At 42.0% G+C, this 14,270-nt stretch overlaps 1 protein-coding gene across 3 annotated transcripts in view; it reads left to right on the forward strand.

The window, feature by feature from the left end:
• Window positions 1-12,964, forward strand: part of FOXN2 (forkhead box N2) — a 30,451-nt gene extending 17,487 nt beyond the window's left edge. For all 3 annotated transcript variants that reach the window (XM_077781931.1, XM_021540184.2, XM_077781932.1), the window contains 4 exons: window positions 1,468-1,592; window positions 5,099-5,163; window positions 8,188-8,256; window positions 9,177-12,964. In XM_077781931.1, coding sequence (XP_077638057.1) covers window positions 1,468-1,592; window positions 5,099-5,163; window positions 8,188-8,256; window positions 9,177-9,694 — 777 coding nt within the window. In that variant the 3' untranslated portion in view covers window positions 9,695-12,964. The remainder of the gene's footprint in view (window positions 1-1,467; window positions 1,593-5,098; window positions 5,164-8,187; window positions 8,257-9,176) is intronic.
• The last annotated feature ends 1,306 nt before the right edge of the window (window positions 12,965-14,270 follow it).

The following is a 14,270-nucleotide window of genomic DNA, read 5'->3' on the forward strand; positions in this document are numbered from 1 at the left end:
AAAGCCAGTAGGGCATGGTTGGGGTACTGGGAAAGGGGGTTCTGGGATAAGTAAAAGATCAGGGTGTAAGTCTGTCACTGAGATGAGGGATAGAGCGAGCTGAGAGGATGCCTCCTGTTAGTATCTAGGTGGTTAAATCGTCCTGCCAGCACCATGGCTGTGAATTAATTAAAAGTAAGCTATTGATAAGTATTTTACAGGCTGCGCTCAGTTTTAGTATGAAAAGGTAAGTATAAGGAAGATTCAGGTTGAAAACAATAACTTGGAGAGATGCAGCAGCTCAGAGATTTTCCTTAAAGGTAGTGGCTTTAGCTGCAGTTGAAGTTGCATCTCTCTCACCTGGGGCTCTCCCTGGCTTGATTTTTCTCTCTTGATAGCAAGGTATTTACTCTTCTCAGAAACCCCCTGTGACTTAAATAGAACCACAGACTTACATGCTTTTTGAGTCGTTTTTAGTCTGGGGTAAATCATGGAGCATCCATCCATAAACTGGTATTATTGGCCCCCATGATTCTGGCAGGAGACCAGCTGGCCACTGTGGGCTCACAGGAGCTTCTCCATGAAGCTTGGGTTTCTGCTCTGATATTTAGCCCCCAGAAATGCTTTAGAAGGATCTTACTGTTCAGGTATACAGCTTCCTCATCCTTCAGCCATGTACATTTCCATTTCTGTAGCATCTGTTTTCCCCAAAAAATCTGGTGCCGCTATGTGCAGAGCTTTTAGCTGATCTGTCAGGTCAGTGATTATAGAATTTCTATTTTAGAATAGAACTATTTAATTAAGTTGCAAGAAATAGCAGGCTCAAAAAAAATGATTCCTTATTTAGTAAATTGATGAAGAAAGTATTGAGATAAGCAAGAGGTGCTTTATCTTCCTTAAGCTTCAATATACCAAATTTAATATAGAGAATGACTAGCACAGGGGTGCTTACATTGTTAGATGCATCAAAAATACATTCATTAGGTTTTCAGATTCTGAGAAAGTGGGAATAATCCATTTTGTAGCTGGACATGGAGCAAGATCCTTTTCCAGGGTGGTGTAAAATTTAATGAGTATGTGTCTGTATTTAAACCAAGGGGAAGGTGCTTTGGCTTCTTATCTAGAAACCTGTTAAAGAAAAGATGGCTGATCAGTTTACTGATGCCTGGACAGGTCCCTAAACTCACAGCTGTGCATATTGAGTGTTAAAGTTTACAGCATTTAGGGGACAAATGGGAATAGGTATGGGGCTTTAGGGAAGGGGTTTTGGGGATGCTGTCCCAAACTGCAAGATGGGTGCTTCAGTAGTGTATAATGAGGATCTCAGGGCCATTTTCTCAATTTTGGGACCATCGAGGATGGAACTGCCTGTGGATGTTGTGTGTCATGTAGTCACTGCACTGTGCTGCAACTTGGGGATATTAAATTAGAAAGGACTGTACCAGCCTGGTCCTGGATTTTCTAATTTGCTGTGTTTTTTCATTGCAGGTGAATGGAAAAGGGTCCTTGTGGTGCGTTGACCCAAAATATAAACCTAATCTTGTCCAAGCACTGAAAAAACAGCCTTTTTCCTCAGCACTTGCATTTTATACTCCGCCGGCGTCGCCACCCAGGTAGGTGCAGTTCTCATCCCAGCAGGACACATTGCTCTGGGTGGCAGTGGGTGTTGAAGTGCTCTTACCTGCTGCCACCCAAGAGCAGAATTTGAGTGGGCCTTAGGTGGGACCAGCTGGGTGAGGTGGGGAGATGCAATGAGCTCAGGCTTCCCAGGCAGCACAGCTGGGTTGTGTTCAAATCTCTTATTGACTGTGGGAGAGTGTAAAAGAAGAAGGTCAGGGGTGTGCTGGCTGCTTTCTGGAGAGCCCAATTTCTGCAAGAGGGCAGGCAGTCCTGGGAACTGGAGCAAAATCCTCCTTCAAGCACAGTCCATCAGAACTGTGCTAGGGTAGAGGAGGTGGATGTCTTTCTCCTGTAAGTCACTTGTCTAGATATAAAATGTATCTGTTCTTTGCTTTTGTCAAAAACAATCAACTTTTCCACAGTCTGAAGTGCTGAGATGCTGCCCTGAGAGGGTTCTTTTTCTCTGAGGCTCTGCATTTTGCAGCAGGGATGGAAAAGACAGCCATAAACATAGTCTGCGGTGAGGCATGCAGGACTTCCTTACCCAAACAGTTTAAGATTAGCCACTAGATTTTGGAGAATTTGAAGTCAAACTCATGTAGAGTTTGACTCAGAGTTCCTGAGCAGAGGAAGAGGAGCAGCAGCTCTGTCAGCCTGTGGAGGCAGGAGGACAGAATGCAGCGCAGCACATTGGGTGAGCTCAGTTCTGAGGAAGGCATGTGGCTGGTTTATCTAGTTCAGGAAAGAATTCGGGTGAGATAAAAGGTCATTAAGGTGTCTGTACATTGCCCTATGCCTTAACCTTACTGCAAGGAGTTTCCTTGACAAACAGGAGGAACTGGGATTCCTGGAGCAGGATGTAAGACTGGTAACACTGAGAAGACATTTTCTCAGGGTCTAGTAGGACACTGACCCTGGGAGCTGCTTGCACCCCTGTGCAAGCCTTAGGGGCTTGAGACTTTTGTGTGGCATGGGCTTGTCCAGTGGGGTTTGTAACCCACAAGATAAAACCAGTTGTCTTTGGTCTCTCTTCAACCCAGGACCCTCCTGGGCTGGAACAAGCCAGGCAGAAGTATCCTGTTTTCCATCTTGCTCTTGGAATTGGGAGCACTACTAAAATAACTCTGAAACATTTAAATATTAAGAAGTAGTCTGATTAGAAACTATGGGATTACTGGTGGTATTGCTTGGGGTTTATGGGAATAAAGATTATTGAAATATCTGTAATTGGGCTCTAGAGGATAATGCTTTTACAGGCTTTAATGTCTCTGTGTAAGGGGATGGACCTCTGGTTCTGGGTACAACTCAGTTGAAGCTTTGGTCCTTGGAAGCTTCAATGCTCTGTCTGTGTTAGTACAGCCAGACTTTAAAATGTAGAGAATAATCCAGATGGGAAGTTGTCTGTCCTGCCAGAGGTGCAGAGGATTGACAGACTCAGCCCAGGGCAGGGAGTTCAGAGCCTTGACTAGTTAAGCTTTTAAAATCTCCAGGGTCTCCAAGATCAGTGCAGCTAAAGTTGTGTTAAATGTGGTTTACTTAACTTGGATAAATGCAACATATCAAAATTAGGAGTAAGAAAGGAGGCATTTCATCTGCATGCCTAAGTACTTGGAAGAGCAGGACTTTAATTTGAAGCTGTTGTTTTTGGTAACTTTTTTTTTCACTTTACTGAAGTACTAGTCACACTTGCCAACAATTACAAGGAAATCCTGGATCTAATGAAGCCACATGGCAAAATTCCCACTGACTTCAACACAGGAAGGGTTTTGCAGTGCTTATATTTATGAGTACAAGAAAATAAGAAACAACATATTAAGATACCAAACTGCTCCCTAATGAAAGCTGGTTTATTTTCTTTCAGTGAAAAACATTTATGTGACTTTCTATCACACACAGAAAAACAGATTTATTTTTTCCACTTCCATGCTTAGATTTGATTTAAATTCTGCCCTAATTTTGGGGAAGGGCCCCCAAGGATCTGCCTTGTTGTAGAGAGGGAGGAAGCCCAGAGGTTCAGCTGGAGAGAAGCTGAAATGCTATCCAAATTTATATTCAGAGTGATCCTAAAATTCAGCTGTGGCAGTCTCTGAATTTTCCAGTGGGAAGACTGGTGTTCATGATTATTTGTGGGGAGTCTGCCTATCATTCAGCACGATTTTAAAATAAAATGTATACTGTTGCTTTGAGCAGAAGCTTTCCAAAACTGTAATCTGTGTCTAGTGACACTGAAATTTGTATTATCATAGATGATTGGCATGCCTGATGCATTTTATTTCTGCACAGCTTGTTCAACAAGTCCTTGTGAAGCCCCTGGCTGCATTCTAGTTCTAGTGCTACACAAATGACAGCCCTGGGGACAGCCACAGTCCTCATCTTACTCAGACCTTATGCATGGCTTGTCTTAATCAATAGCAGGCATTAATTGACTTTGGGGACTATTAATTGACTATGTGGACATGATTTTTGAAGGATTTGAGCTTAGACAAAAGGATGATGATTTTTAGCATCTCTTTGTACAATGGGTCTGAGGGCTGCAAAGCCAGCCATTTTGGGTTAGACCACTGTTTTTCTTTATTTTTAATATTTTTCTCCCCCCACCCACTTTTGGATCTGTTCCCTTTGCACTCTGTGGGTACTACAAGAAAAGATACCAGACAGTGAACCCTATTTTTGCACATTTTTCCCATTCAGTTGAGGTTTCTCTTGCACGTTTGGCTTGAAAATTCTGTCATCACCCTTCAGATTGTTCTAGCAGCACTATAAAAGATGCACATTGCTACATTTCATGCAATTTTAATAGTGTGTACTATTTTTGTTGTACTGACTTCTAACTGCTCACTGATATATTTATAATAAACTGAATAATTAGGGCTGGGTGTGTAGCAGGAAAAAAAAAAACAACATGTGAAAGCTTTAACTTGCCCTTTATTTTGTGAGGGATTTATGGGTACTTTGGGGCAAGGCTGGTCTGATTATTAAAAACCACCCTGGATAGCATCAACTTGAAAATCAGCAGTTGTCTTGATTTGGTTTTTAATTTGGTATTACTTTTTGTTTCTGTTAATTGCCCACCACTTCTTGGAAAAGCAAATGATCACAACTGGTCCTTACCAGTCCTCTGAGAATCCCTGTATGAACTATTGTTTTGTTCACGTGTAGGTTTTATGTACTAAAAATGCATATCTTTGTTTAAAATCCAGCCTTTAGGCAGGTATAGGAAATCTGTAGAAGTCAGTGACTGTTGCCAACAAGACTTTGCTTAGGGAGTGTATTTGGAGGTGTTTTTCAAATGCTGGTGATGGCTTAAATAGTGCTACACAAACTATGAACCAGTGCTGAGCTATCTACTGAGGGTGGCAGAAATTGCTTGCCTTCCTATGGTGAATAGGATTAGTTTTGTTTTTAGCCTTCTATGATCACAATATTTTGTCTGTTATACTTTGTACAGATCATTTGCCTGATCAGGGCTTGACTTTGAGCTGTTGAATTTCTTTCTCAGTAGGTCGTCGTCCCCTCACTACCTGACTTCAGTCCTTCAGCAGAATCACAGCCGAGCTCTCAAAGGTAAACTTGGAATTTCCTTTCACTCTCCTGCCCTGGTTTTGGTCACAAACATGGACTGCAGCCCAGCTGATGTTGTCTCTGTCCCTGCTTTGGAGGGTTTGCTAGATGACAAAAGAACCCAGATGTAGTACAATGCACATGAGTTGTGTTAGCTATTTGTGTTAATTTTAAATCCATGAGGGGTAGTTCAAGGTGTAATTGGGGCCATCTTGTTCTGACAGCAAAGTATACAGCACATGCATCACTCCCAAGTATGACCTACTTAATGAATAGTTCAGCAGAAAATTAATCTGAAAGCTGCTCATCTCTTTATCAGTTTTATTGGCTGAGAACTGACAACCAAAGGCAGTAAATGTTAGTATATAAAACTTGTGGTACCAAGAGGGAGCTAGAAAGTGTGCTGGGGCTTGCAGCATTTCTTTTGAAGGAGCCAGTTGGGCACAGCTCTTGCACCTTGCTAATAAAGCCAAATTAGGCTTGTCCTAGACAAAAATAATAATAATTTTGATTTTTAAGTGCTGAAAAGTGAACAGTACTCATTTTTAAAGGGTTGAATCTAACAAAATGTGTTGCAGAGGAGTGTTGTTACAGCTCTTTCAGCAGGATAGTGAAAGGTACTGCCCAGGTGGGACCTGAGCAGACACCCAGCTCCCTGATTTGCTGGCTCAGTAGGCTTAGAGGTGAGAAGGTTGCTTTCCGTTTTTTGGGTGTAAACCAGGAGCTTTGGTTTTGCAGCAAAGCCAAGGCTTTTTGGAGACCAAGCAGCTGCTTGGCCCACAGGTGATGATGGCCATGCACCCCAGAGGTGGCATCTGGGTGGCAAGGAAACATCCCTTGGCTGGCTGGCTGCTGCAGGGCTGCTGGATCTGGGGTTCTCAGAGCTTGTTGGAAAACACAAGAAATCCCTCTCCTAAGGATTTTGCTGGTGTGTTCCGTGACAGGCTTGGAGGTTTCCAGTCTGATGTTCCCTCATCCATTTAGCTACACCAGAGGTGCCAGAATAATTACATGTATCTGGTATCATTTAGTTTCTGCATGTGGGGGAGCCTGTTCAGGATTTCTCTGGCATTAGAGGCAAGCCATTCATGTTCCTGGGGTCCCAGAGGGCAGCTCTTGTGCAGATGAACAGAATTCCTTGTAATAAGGTGCTTCCTCAGCCATTCTGCTGGAGAATTGTAAATTTGGGAAATAGTGCACTGTTGAGAAGAGCAATCACAAACGAAGCCAAAGCATATTATCAGTGACACAGAGCACTGCTAAGAGGCCACTGCAGAAGTGCCTCTCCTTGTTCTTTGGGAGTGTTAAGGTGCAGAATTACTGCCTACTCTTTGTAGGCAGTAATCCTGCATTGCATTATTGCCTCCAGTTGCTTGTCATTTTAACGAGGTGGTTCTTATATACCAACATCAGATGATAAAATAAAATGTTTGGGATAGCAAGTAAGGAATGGGAATATTTCACTTCCTGATTACACGAGTGGAGCAAAGTAATTTTTCATGCTTTATTTTTCTACTTCTTTTTTGTCAGTTGGGTGCATATGACCTGTGAATTCAGTGGCTCTGTTTCTGCCAAAGAAAGCCAAAGGAGAAGGAAAAAAAAGTCACATGAGTACAGTGGGGTAGAGCCTAAAATATGCTGGATTTAAAATGAAAGACATGGAAAACAAGGGGGAAAATGTGTATGTTTTATAACCTGTGTTGGAAACAGCAGCTCAATCCCCTTCCCATGTTGGTACAGCATTCCCAAAGTGTCATGTTCTGCAAGTTTCTCCTTGACCGGGGGTGAAGTTAGGAAGAATTATTGAGATAAGGAAGCCATGCTGACAAAACTGACAAACTCTGCAATCCCCCTCCCGATACTGCCCTCCCCTTAAATTCAGTAATACAGTTAATGCTTGTAATGTGGGGAGGAAAGCAAATGCCATCAAAAATGACAATGCTGATGTTTTGCTTTAGCAGTTCCCCCCACAGTTCCAGTTCAGCAGAACTGAGAGCCTGTTCTGCTTGCTGCCAGTCCCTTCCAACCCTGCTCTCCACTCACTGCTCATGCATATGTACATACCCGCCTGCACCTCAGATGTGATCTGCTCTCAGACATCCAGGCTCTTGTGAGAGCTCACTATCTCTGTGCTCCTGTTTGCCTGGTTAGTCCTCCATATCTGTTTCTGTTCTGTATAAGGAGTATTCTTCCTCCATTGCAGAAGTGAGCCAAAGAATGGATTGGATTTCCTCTTCTGTAAAGGGCACAAACATGTCCTGAAATGAGTGGGGAAGGCGTGCTTGTTTCTTTTCCCTTTCACCTTGTTCTGGTTAGAAATGTCACTCTCTGCCCTGTTATCCTCAAGGTGCCTTTCAGAAATGTAAGCAATCTGCTCTGCAAAGGATGGCATTTTGCAGCAGTGCTTCTCACTGCAGCTGACAGTGCCACAATTCACCTCAACCTTTTCTATATGCCTATTTATTATTTAGATCCCCCTGCTTTCTAGATTGAGCAGTTCAGTGCCCTTTCCCCCTGTGCAGTCTCAATTTCTTCCATTTGACTTATTGGTGTGGAAAATTCTGCTGGAGGAGGGAGGTGTGCTGAATTAGTGCTGCGTTAATGGGCATGGCTGCCCTGGGCCCTACACATTCACACAGCCAGGATATGGAGCTGCTGAGGTGCTTTGCTGTGCCATGGCTCTAATCTTTCTCTCCCAACTGGTACAAACAAAAGGCACTTGTTAAGTATAGCAACAGCATTGTCACATGAAAGTCTAATTGTGTCACTGATTCTTGGCTTCGGTGAGTGCAACGTGAGAGCTCGGCCTTTGAAATGTCATAGTTAAGGTATGAGACTGATGTGGAATAGCATTGAGCTGTATAAGGGTAATGCTTTTCTGAGTTTGTACATTCCCCCCCACCCTTGCTCTTTGGTGTAGGCCAGTACAGGCAAATATATATATATATATATATATATTCTTTGTATATTTTAGAGGCCTCATCTTGTCAGGCTGAGTTCTAACATTTTGCTGCTTCTGCTTCACAGAATCTGATATTGATGCTGCTACTGCAATGATGCTGTTAAATACTTCCATTCAGCAAGGGATGCTGGACTGTAAGCATAACCCGTTTTACTCTTGTTTTTCTGCTCTACTCAGTAACTAAATACTTTCTCTATAAAATTTCAGGAAACAAGTATGGTTTAGTTTCCAAACAGTAAGAGTAGTCAAGAAGCAATTCTGGTTTAATTATTCTTTCAGCTAGCATTGCAAGAGTTTTATTAGAAGCAGCCTTTTTTTTCTCTTCCCAGTTAATTTTGATTTTTTTCTGCAAAGTTCTATCCCTGCCTTCTCTTGTACTTGACAGTAAGAAGAGTTTCTTGGCTACTTTGATGCCTTGTGAAGGCTGACCTAGGAGAGAGACTAGATGACGTTAAAGAATAAAGTAGGGATTTATTTGAAGGCCTCAATGGATACACCTTGGGCAGCACAAGAGCCCAGACAGGGCTACATCCACAATGAATCCAAAATGGTCACAAAATGGGCAACTGATATGGGATCTCACACTTTTGTAAGTTCTGATCCATTTGCATATTGGAGTTAATTGTCCAATTACAGCTTTATGTTATGAGGTCCCAACCTTCTTGTTTTTCTCTCTTCAGTCCACCATTGTTTATTCTTTTGGGCCTGTGATTTGGATCATTTGTCCTTTGTCCCCAGCTAGAGAAGGAATTGTTTTGTCTATATACTTTGTGTAGAGAGCTTACTATCCCCTAATATGAAGCTCAGAACCACACACTAAAGCAATACAGAATCTGGAAAATACAAAAGCTAAAACCTGAGGCATCATTTCCCTCTCTAGCTGTTAGCTGAGATGAGGTGGTGACTTGTCCTCTGTAGGTGACAGTAAATGGGCACATTGTGACTTTTAAGTGCTGGAATTCAGTTTCCCTTGCAGCCAGCCAGGCACAGCGTGCTCGTGGTGCAGGAGATCTCTCTGGGGCATTTGCCTACTGACACCCGTTGTTTTTCACAGGTGAGAAACCTCAGCCTCTGAAGACGCCCAAGAAGAGGAGCTACGGCAGCGCGTTCGATGCCCCCAGCTCCGTGACCCTGCCGGAGAACGATTCCGCGGCCGCCAACATCGACCCGAGCGAGGATCACAACTACAGCGCCAGCAGCATGGGCTCCCAGCGCTGCGCCTCCCGCTCCAGCGTGTCCTCCCTCTCCTCCCTGGACGAGGTCTACGAGTTCATTTCCAAGGCCAGCCACGAGGGCAGCGATGGCAGCGAGGGCTTTCACAGCGAGGTGGACACGGACGGCGACTATGAAGATGATCCCCTCGGAGACAGCGGCTACGCATCCCAGCCTTGTGGAGATTCCTCCAAGGAGAGTCAGCCCAGCAAGAAAGTACTCGAGGAGCTCTGTCAGGAGATCGATGAGGAGCTGAAGGAAGCAGCAGGGTCTCTGCTCCACCTTGCTGGCATCCAAACGTGCTTGAGCTCCTTAATAAGTACTGCAAAGACCCACTGTCACAAGCAAAGGAAAAAATAATGTGTTTGTCAGTGTTGAATATATACATATATTTTTTTTAATTGTGGCAATACTCTTCTACTTTTGCCCTTCACAAGGGAGATCAAAGCCATAAAAGGACTCACTGCTTTTTTTTCTTTGGCGCAAACTATAATTTAGCCATTTATTTTTAAATAGCCACCTAAAAAGAAAATATTTAATCTTCTTAAATGAGAAGATATGCGTGAATTGTGAAAACCCAAAAGCATACTTCTTAATGGTCACTTCTTAATTTTTTTTTCCTTTTTGATAGTTGACTTTATTTTTTTTCAGAGATACATTTGTTCAGATGCACACTGTGGATCATATTTGCATCTCCACTGGCCCCATCTGCAGAGGTGAATTTTGTTCTGTCTAAGGGCTCTGACTTCCATGTAAAGGATTCAAATCCATTTTGCAATAAGAAAATCTCTCTATAGTTCCTAGACATCCTTCACCCAAAAAATATTTTTTGTGATATGTTGAACTTTATTCCTATTTTTCTTTTAAAATCAGTGGTGATTACTCACATCTTCCTGTAGACTATGCCTTTTTTTTTTTCTGTTCAAAAATGGGTAAGCAGTTCTGTTGGAGTGGGTTTTAACAGTACTGTACATACAAGGATGCCTTAAGTATGTTGCAGAATTGTATACAGCTATCCAAGGTCATCTTTCCTGTTGCTGAAAGGTAGCATGATGTGCCATAAATGTTCTCACCAACGTGAAGCCACTGCTTCCACCAGGTGTTGGGCAAGCTGGGTAAAAATTAGGAGCAGAGCCACTTAGGAAACCAATGTCCACTGTTGAAAACAGTGCTGGATTCAGCCAAAAGTTAACCTTTCCCTAAGGGAGTATTTTCCTGGCTGTTTGAATGCCTTTCTTAGACTAGTGTGGGTTTTTTGCCCCTTTTTTCTTTCTTTTTTTTTCTTATTTGTCAGTCTCTTCATGAAGTCTGTCCTAAACTGTCTACTTCCAGTACAAACACAGCCATGCTGCTGAAGGTCTGTTGCTCTGAGGGCCCATTCCAGTGCCTCTTGAAGACAACGGTGGTGCTCCTGCTGACTCAATGGCTGTTGGATCAAGCCTGAAATATTTGAGGTTCTTGGTTTTTTGGAATTTAAAGCACAAACACTAGGAGAGAAAAAAAGTTGTTTTTTTCTTTTTTTTTTTCTTTTTCCAATTCAGTTTTAAGAATGATTTGTTTTATTTATTGAAAGGGAAGGAAAATACTCTGCTTCATTCCTGTTAGCCTACACCTGTAACAGGGCAACGTGTGTGCAGACGTGTGTGTGTTCTGGCTGTCACAGGTGCTGCATTAGCCAATTAGATCTGATATTGGATGTAATACTGATGGGTAATAGGGGTAAAACTCGCCATTTAAATGAAAATTAAGTACCAACACAGTGGTTTTGAGGATTTCAGGAGCTGAAGATGTGAATGCTTGGTGGAACTGCTTCTTCTTGCTCATGGGTTGCTTTTGAACTCTCATGGAAAACTGCTAAGGGCAGAGCTTGTGTCAGTGTGAAAAGGAGGATTCAGATACACAGAAATACTATGAGCAGCCTGAGGTTTTGCTCGGTGCCATGATTTCAGTGTCACGCTGTTTAAGAGGGGTGTTGCTGCCTGGCTCCTGCTGAAGTGGTTGCAGCTTTCTGTAGCTTCCAGTGAAAGCTGGACCGAGGTCTAGGTATTCTGGAAGCTGTGCTCATAGTCAGCTCCATGGTTTGATTTGGTTCTGAATTATTTTTTGCCTCGGATAAACTTGGAGGATATTATTGGGAGTGTGGCTGTGCTGCTGTTAACCCTTAAGCTGGTGACAGTGACTTCAGCATATCTGGAGGATTCGGATGCTAACAATGCATTTAATCACCATATGCACTGACCAGTGAGAACCAGTACCTGATCAGCAGTTAGCAGCTGATCCCATCCATCCTTCCAGCTGGGAGAACCAGAGTGGTGGAAGGGGGGAGCAGTCACAGCCTTTCCCTGGGACACAGAGCAGTGCAGCGGGGCCGTGCTCTTCCTGCCCTTCCTGCTTTGCTGTCTTCCCTCTCTGCTTCCCAAGGGGAAGGCAGAGGAGCTGTGCCCCTGCCCTGTGCCCCCGCCTTGTCCCAGGCCTCTGCCCGCACGTTGGCAGCTCAGGCTGACAGCTCAGTGTGGAACACCTCTCTTGGCAGTGGGAGAAGAGCTGCCCTTCCTTTCTCTTACATATCTGTTGGGTTTGGGTTTGTTTGCCACCTCAGTTAAAGACCCTGGTGTATATAGTATAAATGGGGTATAATTCAAAGTTATTTTGATTGTTGGGCTTTGGGTTTTTTTAGTGACATATGTAAAGTATTGATGCCAATGGTTGACTTGGATACGTTTTGGCAAGAAAAGTATTAATGAACCACATTCAATTCTTTAAGTGCAGTGAAGAAGTGTATGAGACCTGTGTTCATGGGAGGTTGCTCTGTTCAGGGTAAATCTGATGTGATTACTGTACAAACCTATACTGGCTTTTCAGATTTCAATCCTAAATTACTGATCTGCAGAAGTCACATCAAATGTTTTTAAATCCAACTGCAAAATGGAAGTTGTGTGGTTTGCAACTTTTCATCAACCTGAAAAGTACAAGCTTTAATTAAGGCAAAGTATACTCATACACGTTAATAATGGTGTGGTCAAAATATTTATTGAAAAGTTAAAATATTTTAAATGTTGCACCTGCTATTTTATCTTAAAGCACATTCTTCACACCTAACTGCCAGTGCCATTATCAAGTCAGTTTTATAAATGTACATTTCTTCAAACTAAAAAGTGCATAATTAAAAGTATTATGTTACTGCCATATAGTGATATAAAACATTTTATAATTGCCAATTCATTGTAACTATTATTTATTTAAAAGTGAATTGTAAGAATGCTTTCTGATCAAATGAACCAGAGTTGTTTTAAAACCATTCCCGTTAGCTTGTTTCTAATGTAGCATAAGCAATGTCCTTGGGTTTGTTTAGAATAATTTTGCCAGTAGGTGACCAATTCTAACCCTTTTTCCTCTGGTTTAGTCCTTTACCTGTTTTAAAGACGATTTACAAAAGTTTAGTTTTTTGTATGCTAATCTCTGTTAATTAAAATGTTTATAAATTTTATTTTTACCAAAGAGATGCAATTCATTATGACAAAATATTGCAGAATAAACTTTGTTTTATAACATTTGTGACTTTTCTGCCCACATTTTTCATTCAGATGATCAAAGGGGCTTTTCTAAAATAAACAGCATTGCAAACAGAAAGCACTGTGTTCTCTCTTTGTCTGCAGAGCCTGCCTCAGGTCTCAGATGGTGCTGAGCATTCCACCTTCCCGTTTAAACTTCTTTCATAAGACTGGATTAGTGCAAAAAGCCCAATGTGTGATTCATTGTGGGTTGGTTAAGATGTCTGCATGTGTCTGGAAGACATCTGTGAAACACCTATCTGTCCATAGCAGGATTTGCTTACAGTCACATTCATCCATAGCTGGCCCCTGATGTTTGAAGAGCATCTAATTAAGGTTTCACCCTTTGACCTGGAACCTAAGGAATGTTTTGACATCTTGGAAATTGCTGAAAACACTACTGCCTAACTTCTGCCCTTCTGTGCAAAGCACTTGTTTAAGCAGAAATTGCTTGAATCTTTTGCTGATGAAATTACTGTGATTATTTGCTGTTCTGTGCTGTTCTGTATTGCTCTGGCCAAGTTACTTGGATGAGACTCAAAGATCAACAGCCTAGTTACAGGACAGGTAATTTAAAAAACGGGTCCCTGGATACAGCAGCGTAGTCTTGTCTGTTTTTTTTTTTTTTTTCAGTTTACTTTCTCTAGATAATTATTTATGATGTCTGTTGTTTCTTTATTCAGAAGACCTTATGGAAAGCACACAGGTGGGAAAAACTCATCTTACTAGCAGAAATAATATTTCCCATCCCATTTTATACCTCAGCTTGATGTTCCTGAGCCAGCTTTTCTCTCAAATGCACACACATGCTGTGTGCTCTTCCAGTGCCTGAGAGGCAGAAGCACCAGAGGAGGAAAACAAGATGTGACATGATGTTTATCTCTATTAGAAGCAGACATTGGTCCATCTTTTGTATTTTTATTTGTTTAACCCTCTGGTATTGCTGAGGGAAGCTTGCTCTCTAGGATCTGATGACAATATAACCTTCTCAGTACTTCAGGTGATAACAGTAGGTGATAACGGAGACTTGTTTTATTGCTGTATCTAACAAAATTAAATCACACATTACAGAATATATGTGCACTATTAATATATTTGATTTAGTGTTCATCTTAATAGACTAATAAGAGGACAACACTAATTAGTTTGGACAAAACCACAGCCATGTATCATATGTTAATGATACCTTTCTAATTGTTATTCACTATATTATTCTGAGAACCTTGAGCTTGTTGTTAAATTTCCCAGGAGTGTTTTCCTCTGTTATGACTTGCTGGAAATTATCCTCTGTATGGAGCCACAACTCTCAAAATAAAGCATTAACTGCAGCAATTATGTACTCACACCAGCTGTATTTTAAGGAGAGTTGTTGGAAGAAATACCTA

Source organism: Lonchura striata, chromosome 3, assembly GCF_046129695.1.
Source record: "Lonchura striata isolate bLonStr1 chromosome 3, bLonStr1.mat, whole genome shotgun sequence".
Lineage (NCBI taxonomy): Eukaryota > Metazoa > Chordata > Aves > Passeriformes > Estrildidae > Lonchura > Lonchura striata.